Source organism: Carcharodon carcharias, chromosome 18 (assembly GCF_017639515.1).
Source record: "Carcharodon carcharias isolate sCarCar2 chromosome 18, sCarCar2.pri, whole genome shotgun sequence".
Classification (NCBI taxonomy): domain Eukaryota; kingdom Metazoa; phylum Chordata; class Chondrichthyes; order Lamniformes; family Lamnidae; genus Carcharodon; species Carcharodon carcharias.
In genome coordinates this window covers 13,198,179-13,224,840 of record NC_054484.1, presented here as the reverse complement: position 1 = coordinate 13,224,840, position 26,662 = coordinate 13,198,179, and the positions used below count along the sequence as shown (strand labels likewise).

The 26,662-nt window shown below is 44.2% G+C and overlaps 1 protein-coding gene across 1 annotated transcript in view; it reads right to left on the bottom strand.

The window, feature by feature from the left end:
- LOC121290594 (E3 ubiquitin/ISG15 ligase TRIM25-like) overlaps positions 1–24,269 on the bottom strand; it is a 47,705-nt gene extending 23,436 nt beyond the window's left edge. Inside the window, exons 1-5 of the mRNA XM_041211210.1 lie at positions 23,599–24,269; positions 21,582–21,677; positions 14,788–15,018; positions 11,535–11,557; positions 6,072–6,125 (exon numbers count right to left, since the gene is read on the bottom strand). Of these exons, the coding sequence (XP_041067144.1) occupies positions 6,072–6,125; positions 11,535–11,557; positions 14,788–15,018; positions 21,582–21,677; positions 23,599–24,165 (971 nt within the window). The 5' untranslated portion in view covers positions 24,166–24,269. The remainder of the gene's footprint in view (positions 1–6,071; positions 6,126–11,534; positions 11,558–14,787; positions 15,019–21,581; positions 21,678–23,598) is intronic.
- Between the last annotated feature and the right edge of the window lie 2,393 nt (positions 24,270–26,662).

Below are 26,662 nucleotides of genomic sequence, written 5' to 3'. Positions count from 1 at the left end.
GATGGGAAGGGAATGAGGCCATGACGGGGTTTGAAAACAAGGATGAGAATTTTAAAAGCAAGGCAGTTTTGAACTGGGACTCAGTGTAGCTCAGCGAGCACATGGGTGATGGGTGAACAGGATGTTGTGCAAATTAGAACAGAGGTAGCAGTTTTGGATACCTAGGAATTGAGAATCTAAAAACGGCACAGCGTATTAATAAACAAGTATTGAACAATCAAAATAGTTAAAATTATACAAAAATTTTAGCAATGATTAAATTAATGAATGTTTCAATTTTTTTTTAAATTTAAGAGACCAACAAGAATGTGCAAGTTCATTAGTTTCAGTCCTTGTTACAAATCTTTGGGGCTGGATTTTCCCGTCAGAAGCAGGAATCCGGAACTAGGACCAAATCCACGTTGTGTTCCCACTTTCATCACCCGGAAACCCATACTAAATAGGAAGAAAACCGAAGCATCTTATTTCTAGTCCTCAAAGATGACCAGATACTGTGACTCCCAAATGTCCGGTCATTTTTGAGGAATAGATAAAAGAATCTTCCGATTTCTTCCTATTTAGCACCAAGAAAGATTTCTGCTGACGTTTCTCTGGGCTCCTTCTTTGGCTTGGTTTGCCTCCTGGAACTGGACTCGATTCCTTTCTTCCTCATTTTGCTGTTATATTTTTCCTCAATCGCTTGATTGGATTTTCCTGGTTTATCCCTTTCTTTGCATTTTGCCTATCTTTGCTTCCTGAGAGTATCCACATTCCTTAGGATTTTTTTTTCCTCTGTCTAACCTTAGTTTTTTTTTATTCATTTATGGGATGTGGGCTTTGCTGGCCAGGCCAGCATTTATTGCCCATCCCGAATGGTGGTGACCTGCCTTCTTGAACCTCTGCAGGCTGCTGCTTAACTAGTCTGTGAGACAGCTCTCTCAATTTTGGCTCTAGCCTCCAGACGTTGGTAAGGAGGACTTTGCAGGGTCAACAGGGCAGAGATTGCCTAGGTCGATGCCATGGTGGTCTTTTTTATGACATTGCAGTGCTTTGTTACAACTGAGTGACTTGCTAGGCCATTTCAGGGGGCCTTTAACATGTAGGCCAGACCTGTTAAGGACAACAGGTAAGGTACTTCCCTAAAGGGGCATTAGTGAACCAGATGGGTTTTTGCAACAATTGACATTGGTTTCATGGTCATTATTAGACTTTTAATTCCAGATATTTATTGGATTCAAATTTCACCATCTGTAATGGCAAGATTGGAACCCAGGTCCCCATTACCCTGGGTCACTAATCCTGCAATAATTCCACTACACCATTGGCGCCCCTCTGGGCTGACTACTCCTTGCAGTCACTCATTCTTGAACTCTCGGATAATTTTGGACTTCTATCTCTCCAAGAAACTCTTTGGGTAGGATGGGAAACCGTGACGAATCCACCTGATCACTGCCTTGGTTTGCCTCAAAATCCAAAAGTCCTAGTTTATCAATAAGTTCACTTTCTGCCCATGTAGAAAAGCTGGACATTGTGCAGCTTGGGTCTGTGTCTAGTTTTGGACTCGCTTGACTGCTAGAATCTTGACGACCACTTTTGATAGATGGATAGGTGCAGATGTACTTCTTAGAAGGTCACCACTGTTGGAGGAATGTGGTATTTGAACAGGGTATTCCATCACCAGAATTCCTTCTTCCACTTTCGAAGCAGTGCTACTGAGTGATGAGTGATCACTCTCATTCTCATGTTTATTCTGGTCTAATTTTTTCACCGTGTGCTCGTTGTCAGTTTGTGAACTGCCCCTCTCCCCCACCACCACCACCCCCCATCCCCCTCCCGAACATGTTCCTGCAAAACACCTGGATTATCAATCTCTGTGAAGAGTGTCAAAAAGTCAGAGCTGAAGTAACAATCCAGATCGTCATTGCAGTTGGATAGTTTCAGGGATTCATGCCCAAAATCACCCTTGGATTCTTGCTGATTGATTCGCCCTCTTTCCTGATAAGATTGAGGTCTATACAGGCTTTTCTACTTAAAAGCGAGAAATCTGATTCTAGAGAACATACAATGTCTCCAAATCCTGTTTTCCCTTGTACTGGAGTATTGGCCATCTGTAACTCTCACTTGACTTTGTTTAATCCCTCCTGGACCATATAACTGGGTTTCTGTTGGCTGCAGGCATTGTGTTGGTAACCACAATTATTTTATCCAATAAGAACAGAAAATGCTGGAAAAACTCAGCAGGTCCAGCAGCATTTGTGGAGAGAGAAGCAGAGTTAACGTTTCGAGCCCGTGTGACTCTTCTTCAGAGCTGAAGGGAAGCAGAAATGTGATGAAATTTATGCTGTTTAAGGTGGGGGGGGGGTGTGGAACAGGTGAAGCAGAACAGGAGGCCAGCGATAAGTGGGGACAAATGACAGATTGACAAAGATGTCATCAACTAAAGGACAAAGGGAGCGTTAATGGTAAGGGCTAAAAAGTTGCCGATAGTGGCAAAGATAAGAAAGCAGAACCAGAGCCAGCACTCAAAAAAAAAATCCTTTCTAATCCCCTGTTTTCTACATTTTTATTTTTTATCCAAGTTTTTATTTTTATATTTATTCATTTATCCATGATTTTATCCCTTTTTTATGATCCTGCCTTCTAACCCATTTTCTATCCTATTTTTCCCCATCACAGCCCCCTCCCCCTATCCCATCCCCAAAAGGGCCATCTGTTACTTGTTCATGGAAAAACTCAGCAGGTCTGATAGCATCTGCGGAGAGGAACACAGTTGATGTTTCGAGTCCGTTTGACTCTTCGTCAGAACTAAGGAAATAGCAAAATGAGATGAAATATAAGCTGGTAGAGGGGGGGTGGGACAGGTGGAGCTGGATAGGTGGCCAGTGAGGTAGTGGGAAAGAAGAGATTGACAAAGATGTCATAGATGAAAGGACAAAGGGGTGTTGACGGTAGGGATATTATCTAAGGAATGTGCTAATGGAGACATTAAGGGTAGCAAGCAGGACAAGCTAGTGGCAGATGGTCCTCACGGGGGTAGGGTGGGGGGAAGGGATCAAAATGGGCTAAAAGGTGGAGATAAAACAACAGATCGAAATAAATTTAAAAATAGGTGGGAAAAGAAAAAAGTTTAACTTTTAAAATTATAAAGTATTGGAAAAAGGGGATAGGAAAGGGGGTGGGGATGGAGGATAGAGTTCATGATCTAAAATTGTTGATCTCAATATTCAGTCCGGAAGGCTGTAAAGCGCCTAGTCGGAAGATGAGGTGCTGTTCCTCCAGTTTGCATTGAGCTTCACTGGAACAATACAGCAGGCCAAGAATGGACATGTGGGCATAAAAGAAGGATAGTGTGTTGAAATGGCAAGCGACAGGGAGGTCTGGGTCATGCTTGTGGACAGACCAAAGGTGTTCTGCAAAGCGGTCACCCAGTCTGCGTTTGGTCTCTCCAATGTAGAGAAGACCGCATTGGGAGCAGCGAATGCAGTTGACTAAATTGAGGGAAGTGAAAGTGAAGCACTGTTTCACTTGGAAGGAGTGTTTGGGCCCTTGGACAATGAGGAGGGGGGAAGTGAAGGGGCAGGTGTTACACCTTCTGCGGTTACATGGGAAGGTACCGTGGGAGGGGGTTGAGGTGTAGGGAGTGATGGAGTGTGTCCTAGAAGGAATGATCCCTGCGGAAAACTGCCAGGGTGGGGTGAAGGAAAGATGCGTTTGGTGGTGGCATCATGCTGGAGTTGGCAGAAATGGTGCAGGATGATCCTTTGAATGCAGCGGCTGGTGGGGTGATAAGTGAAGACAAGGGGGACCCTATCATGGTTCTGGAAAGGAGAGGAAGGTGTGAGGGCGGATGCGCAGGAGATGGGCCGGACACAGTTGAGGGCCCTGTCAACCACCGTGAGGGGAAAACCTCGGTTAAGGAAAAAGTAAGACATGTCAGAGGAACTATTTTTGAAAGTGGCATCATCAGAACAGATGCAACGGAGGCAAAGGAACTGAGAGAATGGGATGGAGTCCTTACAGGAAGCGGGCTGTGAGGATCAGTAGTCGATGTAGCTGTGGGAGTCGGTAGGTTTGAAATGAATATTGATGGACAGTCTATCACCAGAAATTGAGACTGAGAGGTCAAGGAAAGGAAGGGAAGTGTCAGTGATGGACCACGTGAAAATGATGGAGGGGTGGTAATTGGAAGCAAAATTAATAAATTTTTCCAGAATTTTACAGAATATCAATTTGCTTTGTGCTAGGTATGACTTCAACCAGCTGAGAGTTTTTCCCCTGATTCTCATTGATTTTAGTTTTGCTAGGGCTCCTTGATGCCATGCTCGGTCAAATGCTGCCTTGATGTCAAAGGCAGTCACTGTCACTTCACCTCTGGAGTTCAGCTCTTTCGTCCATGGTTGAACCAAGATTGTAATGAGGTCAGAAGCTGAGCGGCCCTAGCAGAACCCAAACTGAGCATTAGTGAGCAGCTTATTGCTAAGCAAGTGCTGTTTCATAGCACTGTTGATGTCCCCTTCCATCGCTTTGCTGACGATGGAGAGTAGACTGATGGGGCGGTAATTGGCTGGGTTGGATTAGCTCTGCTATTTGTGTACAGGACATACCTGGGCAATTTTCCACATTGCCACCTAGATGCCAGTATTGTAGCTGTATGGAACGACTAGTTCTGGAGAATAAATCTTCAGTTGCCAAAATATTGTCAGGGCCCATAGGCTTTGCAGTATCCAGTCCCTTGGCATTGCTTATGGTGAGTCAGGAGATATAGATTGTTACTCACTTGTGCCTAGGGGCAGGTGGAAAAGTGTACATTTCTCTACCTAGATCCACGGTAGGTAATGGGGTGAAATCATGATCTATGATCTGAGATAATCTAAAATGGTAGAAATAATGAAATTTTTTTTTAATAATAAAAAATGAATGAAAAATTGAAGGAATGGGCTGAATCTTCCAAACTCTGTGGGGATGGACTAGGAGGTTGGAGGGCTGGCAAATGGAGGCAGAAGGTGTCAGGAACAACAAGAACGGAGGCAAGAATGATTACGGAGTCGAATCGCAAAGTTATTTTGAGTTGGTGGTGGAAGGCATTGAGGTTGGCTGCAACTCTGAATGAGTGCAGAACTTTTAAAGGATAAGGGTACTTTTCTGAAGTATAGTTCTAATGGATATCTACAATGCTTAACATATCCTGTCGTTTGAGTCCATCACAATGCTTGATACTCACAGGATCTAGTTTTCTATTTCAAAGCCATTAGAAATTAGCCAATTAACTCTCCTGATGTCGGATTTGCCCCATAAAATCTACGTTCCCTTCATATTTCACATTTTTATGCAGGGAGGGAAATGAAAATAAGGGACAGGAGCAGCAGTAGGCCATCTGGCCCCTCGAGCCTGCTCCACCATTGAATAAGATCACGGTTGACCTCCTACCTCAACACCACTTTCCCACACTGACCCCTTATCCCTTAATTCCTTTAGTACCCAAAAATCTACTAACCTCTGTCTTGAATGCTCAACAACAGAGCATCCACAACTCTCTGGGGTAAAGGATTTTGAAGATCCCCAAATGTTTGAGTGAAGAAACTTCACATCATTTCAGTCCTAACTGGCTGTGTTCTAGACTCCCCAGCCGGGGAAAACATTTCCTCACCAGCTACCGTTTCACGCTCTTAAAGAATTTTATATGTTTCAATTCGATCATCTCTTGTTCTTTTAAATTCCAGGGAATCTGGGCCTCAATTTTTTTTATTCATTCTGAGGATATGAGTGTTACTTTAAGGCCAGAATTCATTGCCCATGCCTAATTTCCCTTGAAAAAATATTGAGACTGTTACTCAATCTTTATTCTTTATAGCACCTCTATCTTTTGCCTGGATTTAAATATTTTGTGCGCTCCAAGTGCCTCATATTGGTCCACATGTAACAACTATTTATATCTTTACAGGCCGTAACACAGATTTAAATAATCTGCTTTGGTTCAATTATTTTGGAACAATGAGCTGATATCCCTTGGCATTGCTTATGGTGAGTCAGAAGATATAGGTTGTTACTCACATGTACTTAGGGACAGCTGGAAAAGTGTATAATTCTCTTACCCTGGAGCTGGGTATATATCCTGTGGTTCCATTGTATCTTCGAACTGCAGAAATCTAAAATAATAGAAATAATAATACTTTAGCAATAATAAAAAGAGAATGAAAATTTGACATAATGGGCTGAATTTTCTGGACCCTGTAAAGATTGATTAGGATGTAGGAGGGCTGGCAAAATGGAGGGAGAAGGTGTAGGGAGGGGAGCCTGATCTTTTGCCCCTGCAATGCCACTTTGCCATTGGCAGGAAAGTTGATGGTTGAGATGTCTGCCGGGAAACCAATTGAGCCACCTCACTGGCCAATTAAGGGCCACTTTCCACTTCCGCAGGCGTTGCGCCTGTGTTGGGAGGGCCCATCACCAGATGGGGAGACTGCCGGCTTCGTTGGTTCAGCTACGTCCGCAGGATGGAAGATGCCCGCGCACACACAAGGAATTTCAGTCTGGTGAGGTACCCGGAGCCAGGTGACCAGCAGGGTGCCCAAAGTCCTCCTTCAGGGATGCTTGGAAGCGCAGACATCAATTATCGCACCCGGGAGTGACGATGAAAGAGGAAAGTGGCAAGGTCACTTGCGGGCTGGCGTGCACAACCATGATGACCAGTGGCTACGGTGCCTTGGCAACAGGTGCCAACACCAAAAACAACTTTCCACAATGTCACATGGCAGCTTCATGTGCGGCACTTGTGACAGAACCTGCCTCTCAAGGATTGGCCTCTGCAGCCACCAGCAAAGGTATGCCATATAAAGACAATCCATCTGAAGTGCATTGTTTGCCATGTGTCCATCATCTTTCGTGGATGGAAGGATGCCAACAATGTCAATAATACTGTACATATTGACAAAAAAACATTTGTTCCCTGGCTGGGCCTGAATCCTCTTGGTAAATAATTATAATATTGTGGGAACCACGTCGCCTGCTTGTTTCCCTCTAAGTCACACACCTGACAGATGTATATAACAGCTCCTTCATTGCCACTGTGTCACTATCCTGGAATACCCTACCTAATGCCACTGTGAGAACAATATCACAAGAACGGCAATGGTTCAACAAAAAGGCAAGTAAATAAAAGCAAGATACTGCAGATGCTGGAAATCTAATATGAAAACAGAAAATGCTGGAAAAACTCAGCAGGTCGGGTGGCATCTGTGGAGAGGGAAACAGTTAATAATGTTTTGGGTTTGTATGACTCTTCTTCAGAGATGAAGAGAAGTGGAAATGTGAGGGATTTTATACTGTTTAAGAGAGGGTGGAGCAGGTAGAGCAAAATAGACGGTCAGGAATAGGTGGGAGTTAAGGGGAGATTGACAAAGATGTCATGGACACAAGACAAAGGGATTGTTATTGGTAGTGTTAAAGACGAAAGAAGGTACTGATAGTGGCATATAGGTAAGGTAGCAGAATGTGTTAATAGCAGAGCAAAGGTCAGCACTCTGTGAAAGCACAAAATGAAAACAAGTGACAGGTGGCCTTGTGGTGGGGGGAGGGGGAAACAAGAGAAAAAATAATTTTATAATAATAATATTTTCAAAAAGGCAAGCAGAACTGGACAATAATTGAGCCTTGCCGCCAAGAACCCAAGAATATACTTAATGTTAAACAGTTAGTCGACATCGATGAATTTGTGGGGGGTAGGATTAGTAAGTTTGCAGATGACACAAAGATTGGGCGGGTGGTTAACAGTGAGGTTGAGCGTCTTGCGCTACAGGAAGATCTAGACGGGATGGTCAAATGGGCAGAAAAGTGGCAGATGGAATTTAACCCTGAAAAGCATGAGGTGTTACACTTTGGAAGGAGTAATTTGACAAGGAAGTATTCAATGAACGTCATGACAGCAGGAAGTTCTGAGGAACAAAGGAACCTTGGCATGTGTGTCCATAGATCTCTGAAGACGGAGGGGCATGTTAGTGGGGTGGTGAAAAAGGCATATGGGACACTTGCCTTTATCAATCAAGGCATAGGTTACAAAAGTAGGGAGGTCATGTTGGAGTTGTATCAAACCTTGGTGAGGCCACAGCTGGAGTACTGTGTGCAGTTCTGGTCGCCACATCTCTCTGAGGCTAAGTGCAGCCTCAGGGAGATCGCTGACAGTTCTAAAAACATTAAAAATAGAAAAAAAATCCTTAACATTTCCCCTTCATGTGACAATGTTACTTGAGATGGGACACGTTCATAATCTACACTAAAACTTTATTAAACTGTTTAAATCCCTGCACGAATTTCTGAAGATGCGGTTTGCAAATAATCTGAAACTTATATCAAACAAGCACTTGGGTAGCAGCAAGGCTGGCACTGAGGGGGATAATCGTACAACAGGTGGAGGTTGGGGTCGGGTGTGAGAACAACCGGGAAGCCCAGACAAGGGAAGCAGACGCATGGGAACATCATCACCTGCAAGTTCCCCTCCAAGTCACACACCAACCTGACTTGGAAATATCGAATCCTGAAAATCTCTTCCCAACAGGGTTGTGGGTGTATCTGCACCACGTGGCTGCAAGAAGGTGACTCATCACCACCTTCACAAGTCCAATTACAGGTGGATAATAAATGCTGATGTGGCTATCAGCTTTAGAGCCTGGAAATAACAAACGTGTTAAAAATGGGTGTTAAATTGATAAAATGGTGGTGTTTTGTCACTTTGTCATGTATTTTGAGAAGTCAAACCTTGCAAGGAACGGCTGTGTGTCGCAGCCGTGGGCCTGAAGCAGCAGTGGGAAGTGGGAAGTGGGATTGCAGGCTGGGTTATTGTGCCAATGGGCCTGGAAGCTTGAGAAACTCTTGGAAGAGTGGTAAAAGAAGGTGGTTCAAAAGGCCAAAGGGAACTTAAAAAATTGAGGGGGGAAAAAAAACACACGCACACAGCCAAGAGGCTAGCACAAATGAAGCCACCAACTGTTATCCAAGGTGGAGGTTAGAAAGTTAAAGCAATGAAACCTGTCTCTACAATGGTGATCCACTGTGCCACAGGAGTGATGCCAATCCCTGTATTGGCTCTGGTACTTCAGTATTTTGCTTTTATTTTAATAGTTCAGGGAGGCCTTGCCTTGTTTCATGTTTGTGGAGTGATATCTGTCAAGCTATAGATAACCAATTATCCCTACTCAATCGAGTTAGATGCAAATGATCCTTTGTGGGCCGTGGCTAATTTACCAAGTGGTACAACTCCTGGGGAATGTAGCTCCACCTTCTGGTGGAAGTGCAGCATGATGTGACCATGCAGCTGCTCCTTTAACAAGGGGAATATCTATTCAAGTGCCACTGTGTATGTTAGATGTGTCTCAGCAGGTAACACTATTACGGTCTGTCCGCAAGAGTGACCCAGACCTCCCTGTCGCTTGCCGTTTTAACACTCCACCCTGCTCTCTTGCCCACGTGTCCGTCTTCGGCTTGCTGCATTGTTCCAGTGAAGCCCAACGCAAACTGGAGGAACAGCACCTCATCTTCCGACTAGGCACTTTACAGCCTTCCGGACTGAATATTGAGTTCAACAACTTTAGGTCTTGAGCTCCCTCCTCCATCCCCACCCCCTTTCTGTTTTCCCCCTTCCTTTTGTTTTTTTCCAATAAATTATATAGATTTTTCTTTTCCCACCTATTTCCATTATTTTTAAATATTTTTAAATCTTTTATGCTCCCCCCGCCCCAACTAGATCTATACCTTGAGTGCCCTACCATCCATTCTTAATTAGCACATTCGTTTAGATAATATCACCAACTTTAACACCTATGTGTTCTTTTGTTATGTTGTTTGTGACATCTTTTGATGATCTGCTTCTATCACTGCTTGTTTGACCCTACAACCACACCAACCCCCTCCACTTCTCTCTCTCTCTCTCCCCGCCCCCCCACCACACACCTTAAACCAGCTTATATTTCAACTCTTTCTTGGACTCACTCAAGTTCTGTCGAAGGGTCATGAGGACTCGAAACGTCAACTCTTGTCTTCTCCGCCAATGCTGCCAGGCCTGCTGAGTTTTTCCAGGTAATTCTGTTTTTGTTTTGGATTTCCAGCATCCGCAGTTTTTTTGTTTTTATCACTATTACGTCTGAGTTAGATGGTTGTGGGCTCGTGCCCCAAAGCTACAGACTTGAGAACAGAATTACAGGCTGACAGTCCAGAGGAGTGAGTCACTGTCGGAGATGCCCTCTTTCAGATGCAACTTTAAGCCATGGGCTGGCCTGCCCTCTCAGGTGGACGTAAAAGATCCCATGGCATTATTTTGAGGGTGACCAGCAAGGTGTCCTGGCCAATATTTATCCCTCAATCAACCTCACTAAAAACAGACTATCTGATCATTCTTACATTGCTGTCTTCGGAGTTTGCTGTGTACAAATTGGCTGCTGCCTTTCCTATAGGACAGCAATGGTTACACTTTAAAACTACTTCATTGGCTGGAGCAGTGAAAGGCACTATATAAACGGAAATTTTCCTTTCAGCTAGAGGCATGGCACAAATGGTGATGACCAAATAAAGAGTACACCTCGTGCTACACAGCAAATATTATAGCTGTCAGCCTGCGTCTAATTAGCCGAGGTGGCTAAAAAACGTTTTCTGGACATTCAGGAAGTAATCCATTTTTGTCCAAGCTACAATTCTCAAGAACCGTTTTATTCAACAGTGAGAACGAAGTTTCATTCAGTCAAGTTCCAAACACCGAACTGTTTATTGCATTCCCTTGGTCAGTATTCAACCTAGCAGTTAACAAAGTCGTCACAGAGAAAGCTGGGGCAGAATCTTGCCCTCGGATGGCGGGTGAACCCCACCGGCTCAGCGGCGGGTGGACAGCCGACGCCCCCCTCCCCCGCCCCCGCATCGCCGAAACGGGGCCCGCCGCCATTTTGAGTGGGCGGGCCCATTAAGGCCCCGCCCAGCGGCCTGCCCGACAGGAAACGCTATGCACTTCCTGGGCCGGGGGTTGTGGGGGGGGGGATTCCCCATCTGTCAAAGTGCGAAAGAGCACACTGCTCCCCGAGACTAATTCGTGTCTCAGGGAGATTAGTGACAGTGTACAGAAGTTTAAAACAAATAGAGAAATTAAAATATTATTAACATGTCCCCCTCATGTGACAATGTCACACGAGATGGGACATGTTCATAAATGTCACATCACATTTATTAAAGCTTTTAAAAAGGAACACGAAACCTCAACCCAGCCTTAAGGTTGGACGGGCAGGTCCTTTAATTACTTTAATTACCCTGCCAATGGCCTCAATTGGCCATTGACAGGTCGGCGGGCGGACAGCTGATTTCACTGTCCCCCCCGCCTTCCTCAATATTTAAAGGGACCGGGATGACGTCGGGGATTCCTCCCGATGTCATCCCGCATCACTTTCCCCTCGGCCAGCGGGCCCCGCCCCCAAATTACCGATGGGAAAATTCTGGCCCTGGTCTCTTGCGTCAACTCCTCTCCCAGATGCTAAGAAAGATTCTCGCCAGCAACACTAACTGTACAACCGAAAGAAACTTACCTGGAAAGGAGTTGCTTAGAGTCCTGTAAATAAAAGGAGAAGAGATCAATCAACAGTGGAATGCAACAAAGGGAAGGTGATTCAGGTCAAAGACTTCAGGAGGTAGAGTGAGTCACAGTGGGCGGAATTTTACTCTTCCTGTCGTGGCGGGGGTGGGGCTATAAAATGTGGCAAGCTGTTCAAAAAGCCCACCAACTTCGGCGGGACCGGAGAATCTCGCCAGCGGGAGGGGCCATTAAATTCTGCCCGGTAACTGAATGATGAGACGTTTGACAAACTGAGTCAGGCATGAGGCAGCAACAACAACGTGCGGATAATTCACAAATTAAAACAATTCAGGCCTTTGACGTTTCTTTCAACTGGAAGATGTCACAGATGAGCTGCTTGTAAGGAGGAATGGGGCCAGGGAAAAGGGTGGGGGCACAAAATGGACCCCATACCCCAGAGGGGAAAAAAAAATCTGTAAGATAGTTAGGCGGAGGACAGGAGATGGTAAAATAACAGAAGTGACGATACCTTAAGGCAACAGGAGGCATGATAAGAGAAATTAAATCCACATAGGCTACACAGAGGATGTGTGAATAGTTGAAGAAAAGTAGCAGAGGAAACATGGTGAAAGAGGCAAAGTGACCAGAGAGAGAGAGTGGCGGAAAAGAAAAGAAACGTGGGTGGGGTACCATGGATGGGACCATTTCTGCCATCATAATCTGACGGGATTCCCATGCTGGACAACTCATAACCTCCACCCACTCCCAATTGCTTATACACCCCTCCTACATCACCAGGGCCTTCTGTCTGAGAGAAAATTAGGGCAGTGGTTAAGGTCTGAGGTTGCTGAAGTCAATGATGAGTGGCGAGTAGAAAGATGAGATCTTGTCCCTTGAGCTTACATTGCAGGGCATAGGTGGCCAAAGAGAGAGAGGCCAGAGCTGGAGTGGGATGATGAATTAAAGTGGCAAGCAACCGAGTGCTGAAGGTTACACTTACGGAGAGAACCAAGGTGCTCACCAAAGTAATTGGTCCGTGTTTGATCTCTCCAATGTACAGGAGATCTCATTGTGAGCAACAAATACAGTGTACTGGATTAGAAGAGGTACAAGTAAATTGATACCTCACCACTGAAATGTGGAGCCCTCGACAGTGGTATGGGAGGAGGGAAAATGGCAGATGTCACATCTCCATGCTCATGCTGGAAGTTGCAAAGGGAAGGAGTGCCAACATCAGAGACGTCGCCATTCTTTTAGGAATTCTGAAAGCGATGGGAAGGGGACAATCTTTGGTTATAGGATCGTGTTAAATGGAAATGACGAAAGATGGTCTGTTGAATGGGATATCCAGGACATGGAAGAGAAGGGGGAAGGGATGCATGATGTGGTAGTTGCAGGGGATTAAGTAACTACAGAGACAAATATCCTTTCTAACAGGATGGAGATCCCTACATGCTGTGCTGCCCGCTTGGTGCCATCTCAAAGCAGCTTGAAAAGATAATGAAGGGGGAGCTGTTGGATCCATTCATTGTGGTCAGTGTTGGGGCCTACAACATAAAGGTAGTCAAGTGGTCCTATTTGGAGATAACCTAGAACTATGAGCTAACTTAAAGAAGGGTTATTATCACTGGGTTATTACTTGAGCCTCATATAAACTGGCATAGGGATAAGCAGATTAGGGAGTTGAACACATGGCTGGAGGAGTGGTGTGGAAAGGAGGGGCTTCACTTCATGGGACACTGGCAGCAGCATTGGGACGAGAAAGAACTATATCACTAGGACAAGAAGGAATTATGCCAGTGGGACAGCTCCACCTGAACCAGGGTCTTAGTGGAAAGAATATTTAGGGCAGTCACAAGGGCTGGAAGCTATTAAATAGGGGGGTAGGAAAGGCCATATTAATGACAGTTTCAAAACAAATGTTAGGGAAGAGAGTAGCATAATAGTCAGAAAGTTTGCTTTAGGCACTACAGATAAAAGGAAAACTAAAAGATGTAAGGGGATTAAAACAGGAGAGGGAAATAAGAAACATTTGAATAAAACATTAAAGTAGAAAGGTATGTTAGGGTGCATGGCCCAAAAAAGCATTCTTGGTACAAACACACAGAGTACTGGTACCTGTGTAATCAAAAAGACGAGTGGGCTGCTGGCCATTATATCTAGAGGACTAAACTTAAGGGGGTACAAGTTATGCTACAGCTATACATAACCCTGGTTAGGTCTGGAGCAGTTCCAGAACTTGATCTGGAACACTTGGAGCAGTTCTAGTCACCACACCTTAGGAAGGATTTTTTTTAAATATTCGTTCATGGGATGAGGGCATCGCTGGCTAGGCCAGCATGCATTGTCCATCCCAAACTGCCCTTGAGGTGGTGGTGAGCCACGTTCTTGAACTGCTGCAGTCCATGTGTTGTAGGTACACCCACAGTGACCTTGGAGGGAGTGCTTTGCAGATTTACCAGAATGATACCTGCACTCCAAGGGTTATAAGCAGACGTTACTCAAGCTAAAGTTATACTTCCTGCAATTTAGAAGGCTAAGGGCGATTTGATCAAAGTTTTCAAGATATTAAGGTGACAGATGGAGATAATTTACTTCTGTTGGCTGGAGAGTCTAGGACTAGGAGGCATAACCTAAAACTTGGAACCGGGCCATTCAGGAGTGAAATAGTGAAACACTGCACGTAAAGGGCGGGATTTTCAGGCCTACCTGCGGCAGGCTCCCTCACAGAGGATGTGGTGAGCCAGCCAAAGGCCCATTGACTTCGGCAGAAGATCTCGCTGGTGGCAGGGACTGAAAAGTCCCCCCGCACGCGCCCCCCCACCACCAAACCCACCCCCCCCACCCCCTCCCCCTCCCCCAAACAATGGTAGAAGTTTGCAACTCTCTTCCAAAAATGGCTCCATCAATTGTTAATTTTAAACCTGAGGTTGAGAGGTTTTTGATATTGAGAGATATTAAGGGATATGGGGCAAAACCTATTGAGTTAGGCTGCAGATCAGCCATGATCTCAATGAATGGCAGAGCAGTAGCGAGGGGCTAAATGGCCTAATCTTGCTCTTATGTTGTTTCCTATATCACTACATTCCCATTCATTATCAGGTATAAGAAATGGAATGGTGCTCAGCTGTCAAACCTTCCGCAGTTCACTAATCAGTTGCTTTTTCATGCATTCAGAATGGTCACTAAGCTGTAGGTGGCTGAGGAAGCAATCAATAATGAGTTTACAAGAGGATAAGGGTGATGTTAGAAGAAATGAACTGTACCTGAATAAAGGAGAGGCTATCCATTTGCGGTTGATTCTGTAATTCAGCATGTATTATCCTGATCTTTTCCATCTTATTTGTCAGTGTTTCTGAATTGCTCCTGATCTCAGAGAGCACTCGACACTCCTCCTCATCGATCAGTTTCAGTACATTCTCTTCATCTTCTTCCAACCATTTCCTCCACTCGGAGAACTTCTTCGATAACTTCTCTTTCAGTTCATTGGAGATTGTCTAAAAATCCACCCCACACTTTCATTACAAACTGTTATACTCTGAACATAGGAAGTGTGCAGGTGTAGAGCAATTAGCTTCTTTGTTATTAATTTCATGAGCTTGAAAAAGTGGTGGTAAAATTTATTCTTGAACCAGTGTAGTGCATGGTGATGAAGGCATGTGCTCCCAGAGAGGAATTGGATAGGGAATTTAAAGATTTTGAGCCAACAGCAATGGAGGTATAGGAATATGTGTCCAAATCAGGATAGTGTGTTACTTGGAGGGGAATTTAGGAGCGCTGGCGTTCTCATGCACCAGAGACACTTGACGTTCTAAGTTGCGGAAGTCATGAGTTTGGGAGATGCTGTTGAAAAAGCCTTGATGAGTTGCTGCAGTGCTTTCTGCAAATAGCAAACACTGTAGCCAAGATACACTTGGTTTAAGCCTTTTAAGATTAATCACCTTTGACTGAGACATCAATTTGTTCTCTTGTAATTCACGGGTCAAAAGAGCTCTAAGTAAAGTGGGTGTTTTGTCAAAGATAAAATCTTCCAACTCCATCATTGCTTTCCCTGATATCTTGATCAGCAAGACAGATCCACCAGGGACAGTGGCACACAGTCGGGTGGGGGGGCGGGGGGGTGGATTTGCTCTGGGAGCCCTCAACATTGAATCTGGACCCCATGAAGCCTCATCGTATTGGGTCAAGGAACCTTCCTGCTGATTACCAACTGTCTCCCTCACTCAGCTGATGAATCAATGTTAAGCACGACTTGGAAAAAGGACTGAGTGCATCAAGGGCACAAAATATACTCCAGGCAGGGGACATCAACGTCCATCACCAAGATGGAAGCATTACCACTGCCTGATCTGGCTGACTCCTGAAGGACATAGTTGCTAGACAGGGCATGCAGCAGATGGTAAGAGAACCAATACAAGGGAAAAACTGACTTGAACTCATTGTCACAAAGCTACCTGTCTCAGTTGCATCTGGCCATGACAGTATTGCTAGGAGTGATCACTGCACAGTCCTTGAGACAAAGTCCTGTTTTCACATTGAGGACACCCTCTGTTGTGTTGTGTGGCACTATTTGCATTTGAAATGGATCAGATTCAGAATAGATCTAGCAGTTCAAAACCGGGCATCCATGAGGTGCTGTGGGCCAAAAGCAGCAGCAGAATCATACTCCACCACAATCTGTAACCCCATGGTCCAGTATATACATCACTCTCCCATTACTGTCAAGCACCAACCCTGAGTAATTGCTCTACAGAGAACCTGCATGGACTTGATGGGTTGAATAGCCTCTTTCTGTGCCTCTGCTTCTAGGGTGAGAATTTTATGACCCCCCCACCAATCCCAACACAACTTTACTGGTGACTGGTGTAGTTGAAAGCTGGGATGGGGCACTGGTGAATGTAAAATAAAGTAGGAGGGACAGCCCCCCACCTTCCCACCCACCCCCACCCCATCCCCAATAATACGGGAGCTGGGTAAGGCATCAGGCAGTCCGGCTGCCCTCAGGCCTATTTGGGCCCTTAGGGAGCCAATTAACCATCACTTGAGGGCCTAAACCCACCTCAGCCATAATTTTTTGGTCTAAAGAGGATTGGCTAGCAGCCTGGCAGCTTTCATTGCATGAGTTATTGGTGGGCAGGAAGGAGGGCTACCTCCTTTGGGAGGTCCTCAGTGCCCATCAGGGGCACCCACCCCAGGATCCCCCTTTATCCCTCGCCCCAGCCTTGAAAATATGACCCCCCCGCCGCCCCACTACCTCACTAGGATCTGCCAGGCAGGCACGTCCATAACCCCCAGACTCAACTGAACTCAAGGATCATTGGTACCTCATTTTAGGGACTCCCTGTAGCAGTGGCCACTACTCCATTCTCACGCTGTCAGGACTACAGCGCTGCTGCAATCGGATTAGTCGGCTGATCTCTAGGATGGGACTTTCTGTCTCTTGAGGGGCAGAAGTCCCACTCTGATCCACTTAAGGCTACCCTCAGCATATTACACAGCAGAGCAGCCAGGTTTTTGGTCAGCACAGTGCTGACGGGATGGGCTGGGCTGGGGTTGGGGTGAGACTGCTATCAAACAGCACTTACTCATCCATGTTCATTTTGGGTTTTACCAGCACCAATCAGCTCCAAAGCTCATTTTTCTGTCCAAAGATGAACAAAATACCTGAATTCCAGTGGCCAGGTCAGAGTGACTGCCTTGGCAGCACTTGACTGAGTGTCATCAAAGAGTCCTAGTAAGAAGTCAATGGGAATTAGGGGAAAATCCTCCACTGGCTCGAGTCGTATTTAGCAAAGGAATGGCGGAATACATTTCTGTCTTTCCATATACCCAGGGCCTAAGTAACATATTCCTCAGTAAACACATTACCTTTCAATGCAGGTTTTAGGTGCTAGGTATTTTGTTGTTGGACGTCAATCATTTCAGCCCTAGGACATCACTACAGGAGTTCCCCGGGGTAGTGTTTTAGGCTCAATCATCTTCAGCTGCTTCATCATTATCTTATAAGGTCAGAAGTGGGAATAGTCGCTGATAATTGCACAACATTCAGTACCATTCACGGCTCTTCAGATACTGAAGCAGTCTGTGCCTGCATGCAGCAAGTCCTGGACAACATTCAGGCTTGGGATGATAAGTGGGAAGTAACATTTGCACCACACAATAGTCAGGAAATCTAACCAAATCCAGTGAAGCTCAGCATAAGCTTAAGGAGCTGCACCTCATCTTTCGATTAGGCACTTTACAGCCTTCCGGAATCAACATTGAGTTCAACAATTTGTGATGATGGATGTCATTTTTAAAAATACTTTTTGGAATAAGGTGCTATTCTGTAAAGAAGGATGCGTGTATGGGTGTGTCCATGATTAATTAAACTGGTGGAGCTTAATAAAGACAGCTTGTCTATGAGAACTGAGAGGTAAAAGGGTAAAGGAGTTAGGTTCATGCATTTGTAAGGAGATATTATGGTGAGGTTGGATTTACAAGTAAATAATGCAGATTTTAAATCAAACCTATGAGATAAGCGGAGACATGGATTTTCAGCTGCTGAATTCCAAAGGCAAGTTTAGAAGTGACAAGGAACTTTTACAACTTACAAAGGTTTCATAGGTAAACAGGAGAAGGTACATTCAATTTTATTGACCCAAAAGTAGGGGCAATAGGAGAACATAACAGATTTTTATATTTGGAGAAGTTAAGTTCAAAGAGATGTTGAGGACAATGGAACTTTTACAGGGAATAAAAGATATTTAAGTAAAGATGTTTAGCTGAGTGTGGCTTTAGGGGGAGAATTCAGTGAAGATAGCTTCTGTGTGCTGCAGTGCTGAAAAGTTGTGAAGGATTTGAATTGAAGCAGCCATCCAGTTTCAAGCCAGAAAAGTCTTATTTTTCAGATAGCAGTCTGTTCCTGAACATTTCTTTTGGATTTCCAGGTCTTATCGGAAGTGTTTGAGGAGTCGTGTGGTATACTTTTATTAAAGTGACAACAATTCTTTGCTTTGGGTAATATTACCAGATTTTTATAGTTAAAATCTATAAGGGAGTTGTTGCCAAGAAAGTAGTATACTTGTGTGTTTTGGCCAAGTAGGTTTTTTGGGGGTTGTTCTGCAAGACTGTCTTAACTTTAATCTTATGTGCTTAGCTTTTTTCTAATTTTTAATAAATCTTTTAATGTTTAAAATCCTAAAGGTATTGCTGGAGTTCAACATCTCGTTGAACTTAACTTCTCCAAATATAAAAAGCTGTTATGTTCTCCTATTGCCTCTGCTTTCGGGTCAATAAAATTGAATGTACCTTCTCCTGTTTACCAATGAAATCTTCGTAAGTTGTAAAAGTTCCTTGTCACTTCTAAACTTCCCTTTGGAATTCAGCAGCTGAAATACCAAGGGCTGGATTTTACTGTTGGCAAGCAGGGACAGGGCCCGCTCGCCGATGCATAAAATGACGCGTGGTGACGTTGGGCGGAACTCCCGCCATCACCGCGCCCCATTTAAATTTTCAGGAAGGCGGGGGCGCAGCAAAATCAGCTGCGGGCCCGCCGACCTGTCATTGGCCATTGGAGGCCATTGACAGAGCAATTAAAGTAATTAGTGGACCTGCCTGTCCAACCTTAAGGTTGGCAGGCAGGCCAGGAGCCCCGGCAGGAAGTAGAAAAAACATGGAACAGGCAGGATGTGGTTTCATGTAGGGTTTTAAAAATTTTAATAAAGTTTTTTTTGAAATTATGAACATGTCCCAACTCATGTGACATTGTCACATGAGGGGACATAAATGGGAATTTTTTTTTCTATTTTTAATATTTTTGAAAGTAGAGGCAATCTCCCTGAGGCTGCACTTAGCCTCAGGGAGATAAGTGCACTCTTTCATGACCCAAGTCTCCACTTATCTCATAATGCAGATTTAAAATCAAACCTATTTACTTGTAAATCCATCCTCACCATAATATCTCCTTCCAAATGCATGAACCTAACACCTTTACCCTTTTATCTCTCAGTTCTCATAGACAAGCTGTCTTTATTAACCTCCACCAGTTTAATTAATCATGGACACACACACACACACACACAAACACACACACACACACAGAATTTTTAAAAATGCACAAATTGTTCCCTAAGGCTGTAAAGTGCCGAATCGAAAGATGAGGTGCAGCTGTGGTCGTTAGTTTTACTTCCTTGTTTTCAAAGTGCGAATAGAAGGGTTTATGAGCAGTAAAACAGGTTCCCCTCTGGGACCTGGCTTGCTGGGTAAATAATACCTGCTGCAGGCATAACAAATTTCAGACCATAACCTGTGTTCCATTCCCTTCCCTTAGTTTATTTAGCTTTCGTTTCAGGCAGCAGCACACCCGCTCTAGGCACATCGTTTGTTCCTTTGTTTCTTTTATAGCCCCACTGCCATTCTCTTTGGCCCTGGAAGACTAACGTTCCTCTCACTCCATCTTTCTTGTCTTCCACCCTATCACAGAGCTTCCTCTTGTTCTTGTCTCTCCCCACACCTTGCTCGAAACCTATTGCATCTCTAACATTCTGATGAAGCATTAAATCTGTTTCTCTCTAGATGCTGGCTGACCTGCTGAGCGTTTCCAGAATTTTACGTTTTTATTACAAAATCTCTTTAAGGTGACTGAGCGGCTTGCTCAGCCATTACAGGGGCAATTAACAATCAACTACATTTCTATGGGTCTGGAAGCATATGCCAGCCAGACAATGCAAAGACAGCAGATTTTCTGTCCTGAAGAACATTAGCGAACCAGGTGGGTTATTCCCACAATCCAGTAGTTTCATAAATATAATTACTGAGACCAGCTTTGTAATCTGGATGGATTAATTTATTGGTCAGAGACTTAATAGTATCAACCAGATGAAGACTGTGGCTACAAGAGCAGGTCAGAGACTGGGAATCCTGCAATGTGTAACTCACCTCCTGTCTCCCCAAAGCCCATCTACCATCTACAAGGCACAAGTCAGGAGTGTGATGGAATACAGCTCCAACATAACTCAAGAAGCTCAACACCATCCAGGACAAAGCAGCCCATCTGATCAGCAAACAAGTCACCACCTGAAAAATTCACTTCCTCCACTACTGGTGCACATTGGCAACACATGCACACTTTCTCCAAGATATGCTGCAGCAACTCACTAAGGCTTCTTCGACAGAACCTTCCAAACTCTATCACCTAGAGGAACAAAGGCAGCAGATGCACAGGAACACCATTACCTGCGAGTTCCTCTCCCCTCTGCCATCCTGACATGAAACTATACTGTTTCTTCATTGTTGTTCATTGTCAAAATATTGGAACTCCCTACCGAACAGCACTGTGACTATACCTACACAACATGGGATACAACAGTTCAAGGCAGTGACTCACCAAAACTTGGGTAGTGTCAGAGTACTGAAGAATTGCACACTGACTTCAGCAGCTCAAGAAGGTGACACACCTTAAGGGCCATTAGAAGTGGGCAATAAATGCTGGCCTTGTCAGTGACCCTCGCATCCCCTGAATGAATAAAAAAAAATGAATGACCTAGACTCTAGTGTGCAGGGCACAATTTCAAAATTTGCAGCTGACACAAATCTTGTAAGTATTGTGAACAGTGAAGAAGATGGTGATTGACTTCAAGAGAACATAGCCAGCCTGGTGGAACATACAGGCATGTGAGGGGTATCAATTCTTTTGCGGTCCTGGGAACTCCACCGTAAAAAAAACCCACGTGTTGGGAGGGTGAATGATCATAACCCCAGCCACAGCCAGAGTGAATGGGGCCAGAAGCCAGGTGGAGCTGAGTGACATCCCAAACTCCTGAGGGACTAGGAGACATATTTCTCAGCAACCACATTGGGTTTTTGGCTGAGTTATTTTCAGAGATGACATGATAACATTCTGTCTGATGTGGGGGGTGGAGTTAAGCACCCCACCCCCACGTTAAATGCTTGGCTACTTGGTGTAATCAGTGACATGTCCCTAACAGGACCAGCCTGATTTATCAGCACTCTTTCTGAGGCATGTGTTTACTCAGTTCCAAGGAAATCCTTTCTAAACCCAGTTACACGATTTTCCTACCTTTATTTCATCTTCTGATGTCTTCAAGCCTTGCATTTCAGTTGAACAATCTTCCTGAATTCTATGAAGGTTCTTAACGTTTTTCTTTAACTTGTCCTTAAAAACGGCAATTGAAATAATTTAGAAAGTGGATTCCCAAAAGGAATTTAAACAGAAAATGATTCAGTTCCAGGACTGGCCATTGATAGAAAGTGGTCCAGTGACTGGACAAATTGAGTCTTGCTGCTTTTCCCTATTACCTCAGATAAAATGGTTAATCTAGGTTTTGGAATGAATTATGATCATCAAGAAATAGGGTCACAAATAATCACGTCAACATTCTTTTCAATAATGAATTCCGAATTGTTGCAGACTCGAAAGACATCAAAATGTTTACAGTCAGTTCCTGCTCATCAGCAGGAAATGTCATGCAGAGTGAAAGAACAGTCAGATTGGACTCCTGTCACACATCTTCCCAGCAGCCAGCCTGTTCTCTCTGCTCGACTGCTAGTGAAAGAGCCAAAAAAAAATACCGGACTCCTAACCTCCTGCAAATAGTTGGAATATGAGCAATTTTTTTCAATTCTGGGGAGATTTGAGTGGTTAAGTTTAAGATTGATCTAATGTGAGTGGAGTAAAGGACATTAGAATCGTTTTATCATTTGATAGAATATATATGATAGGTAGAACTGAGTTTACATTGTGCACATCATAGGAACATTCTCTTTGTGATGATTCAGTTACAGCCTAGTTTTAATTAAAAATAGACGCCAATGTGTGACATCTAAAATTGAACTTCAAAGCAATTAAGATAATTTATTAAGAGGCAGTTGTAACAAGCAATCTAATGGGAAAGCAATGCGATCAGAGTGTAACCAATTACCCTGGAAAAAGATATGGATGTGTCACATAAGACAGGCAAGATATAAGACCAGCAAAACCCATGGTAACGGTGGTCGCACCTAGGGTCCTAGAGAGTAACAACCATTAACACGAATTGAAAATGAATTCCCGACTGTCCCTAAAATAAAGACAGGAAATTCTGGAAAAAGCTCAGCGGGTTAGGCAGCATCTGTGTAGTGGGACAAACAAGAGTTAATGTTTCAGGTCTGTGACTTTACCGCCACGAAACATTAACTCTGTTCCTCCCCCAAACAGGTGCTGCCTAACCTGAATGAGCTTTATTTCCAACATTGTCTGCTTATATCTCAGATTTCCAGCATCCGTAGTATTTTGCTTCCTGACCATTTCCTGTTTGTTTCATTTTTGAAGTACAATCTCTGGTTATCCTTTAGATAGCATTCCTGTTCAGGTGATAGCAATGTATGATGAAAGTTCACTTCATTTCCTGAACGTCATGAATGTTTCTGTTGCATATAAATCTAATTACTTCCTCGCAAGTTTTCAGGGAATTATTTTTGAAATGGAAAAATTCGGCACTGCTCTCTCAGGCTCTCTCCCCCTATCTCCCATTATTATTGAGGTTACTGAAGAATTAAATAAACTTGCCTGTTTGTTTTTAATGAATGGAATTTTGATCTTCTTTGCCACATTATTGTATACCAGTATTGTGAAAGTATATTAGTATAATTAAAAATTATGATTTATCTTTAATTCACAGAATTGTTACAGTGCAGGAGGCTATTTGGCCCATTGTGTCTGCACCAGCTCTCCGAATGAGCCGTTCTGCTTCCTTCTCCCGGTAACGATGCATATTCTTCCTTTTCCATTAGCAGTAATTTCCCATTTGAAAGCCTCGATTGAAACTGCTTCCACAACGCTCTTAGGCAGTGCATTCCAGGCCTTAACCATTCACTGTGTGAAGAAGTTTTCTCACATTGCTTTTGCTTCTTCTGAAAACTACTTTTAATTCTGTGCCTTCCTGTTCTCTGTCCTTTCACAGGTGGGAAAAGCATTTAGAACTAAACTGTTTAATCATGAAAGTCCTTTAAAAATGACGTTTGTTTTACGGCCCTGACTGTCCGACAAATAAGGACCTTGACCCCTTTCACTCAGCCCCTGAAAAATCATAACTCACCTTGATTTTAGCTTCTGCCTGATCCAGACTCAGCAGAGTGTGGGACTTGTGCGTCCCGATTACTGTACAGGATATACACACACACTTCTCATCCGTTTCACAGTAAAACTCAAGGATTTTCTTATGATCTGTACACAGCCTCTTTGTGAGGTCAGCCACAGGCTCGATCAGGGTGTGATCGTTGTAGGTCTTCTTTGCCAAATGTGGTTTTAAATGAAGAGAACAAAACGAGGTTTCACACTTGAGACAGGTCTTCACGGCTGGAGATGGATTCTCAAAGCAGTACTCACACATAACAGGGGCAGATTCACCCTCAGCGGACTGGGACAGGTTGTATTTCTCCACTATGCTCCCCAGAGTGAAGTTTTTGTCCAGACTGGGCCTAGGGCTGAACTTTCTGCGGCACTGAGGGCAACTCACTTCCACCGAAAGTATTGAGCCCGCCCAAACATTGTTTATGCATTCCAAACAGAAACTGTGCTGGCAGGGCAATATGACCGGGTCCCGGTATATGTGCAGGCACACAGCACAAGTCAAGTCCTCTGCTAAAGCTTCGGCAGTTGCCATTCTTCCAACCCTGAAAAGATAACACCCGTGCAAAGGATATGGTGTAGCCAGAGCCTAAAGTGAAAGCAAACCAGTGGCCGGGAAGACCCGTATCTATTTGCTTTCAATTTCAAGACTTGCCCGAAGTTTAACTCTTTGAACTCTACAATATTAAACAGTAAAAATACAAGGGCCCATTTTAACTCTCCCCATCACAGCTTAATCATGATGGCTCATCATTATACTGCCCCATTTTCACTATGTTAAAGATACAAATGAACTGGCCACTCTCTGCCAGCGACCCTTCAAATAATTGCTGCAGACCTTACACAAAATGCCGCAGGATTTTCTTTTTGGATGGGACCAGGGAGAACCAGCACTGCTTCCCTTCCCCACCCCGAGCCTCCAAACCAACCCCACCCCCCCAAACCCCGAGCCTCCAAAAACAGCCCAGGGTCCCCTTGGGATCACCACCCCCCCCTTTCTTTATCCCAAGCTCTGACCATTGGCAAGTTCAGCAGGGGAGCTGTTAATTTTCCTGCACTCCTACAACTGGTGTGACTGGGTCCTGCTGCTTGCCTTTGGGATCATATGTAGAAGCAGATAACCCATGGTGCCTGAAACAGCGCTTACACAGCTGAAAGGTGCCTTGGTTTTTCTCAGTGCATACCTGTGACTGAGTATGGGTAGTGTGGATGTGTTCCTAAATCTATCAGTAAACGTTTTATCACATGGCATCTGGTCATTATTTAGTCACATGACATTTGATTATGCGACATTCGTCCGTTTCCCGATATTATTGCCTTTACCTGAGTTGGTTATGCTGGTACCATCATGCCTCGTGATTGTTTTGTTTCGTACTGAAATAAATAGCATAATTTATACATCAAAGAACAGAAAAAATAGAAATATTTAAGGAGATGTCATTTTTAAAAATTATTTGTTCAATGTTGCTTTTGTTGAATCAGTGGTATTTACTTTCACATAAGTAGCTTTTATTTATTTGATCTCAATAAGCTCAAGAAGCTCAACACCATCCAGGACAAAGCAGCCCAGTTGATTGGTACCCAATCCACCACCCTCAACATTTACTCCCTCCAACACTGATGCACAGTAGCAGCAGTGTGTACCATATACATGATGCATTGCAGCAGCTCAACAAAGGCTCCTTAGACAGCACCTTCCAAACCTGTGACCTCTACCACCGAAAAGGACAAGGGCAGATGCATGGGAACACTGCCACCTGCAAGTTCCCCTCCAAGCCACACACCATCCTGACTTGGAAATATACCGCTGTTCCTTCATCGTCGCTGGGTCAAAATCCTGGAACTCCCTCCCTAACAGCACTGTGGGTGTACCTACACCATCTGGACTGCAGCGGTTCAAGAAGGCAGCTCACCACCACCTTCTCAAGGGCAATTAGGGATGGGCAATAAATGCTGGTCTAGTCAGTGATGCCCATATCCTGTGAAAGAATAAATGAAAGTTATGGGCAGACCAAAGAGCGCCTTTCACAGTGTGAGTTAATTGTGCTCCATAAGGAGTCTAAATTGACCTACGTACAGCAAACCCACTCAAAACCAAACTAACCAGTGTTGAGTGGGATGGACACTAGGACCCTGCAGCAGCCTATTTGACTGCACGTAGCTGCACGTTCTCAGGATTAGTAAGGCTCAGCACAATCCAGCTGAAGTCTCTGCCAACTGAACAGCTAAGTCATTAGGAGCTACCAGGAGCACAATCCCTACTGATGTTACTTGCACTCTGATCCCATCCTTATCACCAAAATCTGTTGGGAACATAGGAGCAGTGGTAGGCTATTCAGCCCCTCAAACCCACTCTGCCATTCGACTAGATCATGGTTGATTATCTACCTCGCTTGCCTCTTATTCTGAGACTACATCCCTGAGTTCTAGAACTCCCAGCCAGGAAAAACACCTATCTACAGATCTACCCTGTCTACCCCTCTAGAATTTTGTATGTTTCAAAGTGATCACCTCTCATTCTTCTAAACCCTAAAAAATACAAGCCCAGTCTCCTCAATCTCTCCTCATAGGGATTCCCAAAATTAGTCTGGTGAACCTCTGCTGCACTCCCTCTATGGCAAGTATATCCTTCCTTAGGTAAGGGGACCAAAACTGTACATAATACTCCAGAGGTGCTCTAACCAAGGTTCTTTACAGTTGAAGCAAGTCACCTACATGCCTGTAACCAATTCTTGTGATAAAGGCCAACATGCCATTTGCCTTCCAAATTGCTTGCTGCACCTGCATGTTAGCTTTCAGTGACTTGTGAACAAGGACACCCAGGTCCCTTTGGACATCAATATTTCCCAATCTCTTCCCATTTAATAAATACTCTGCACCTCCATTCCCCCTAATGTAGGGAATTAAACTATCTTTTGGTTAGTAGTATTAGATGAAAATCTGCCAATCTATTCTCAAAGTATTTCAGCTATCTGTTGTCCCCATGGAGACAAGGGAAAGACTTACATTTATGTCCCCACGTTGAAATGAAA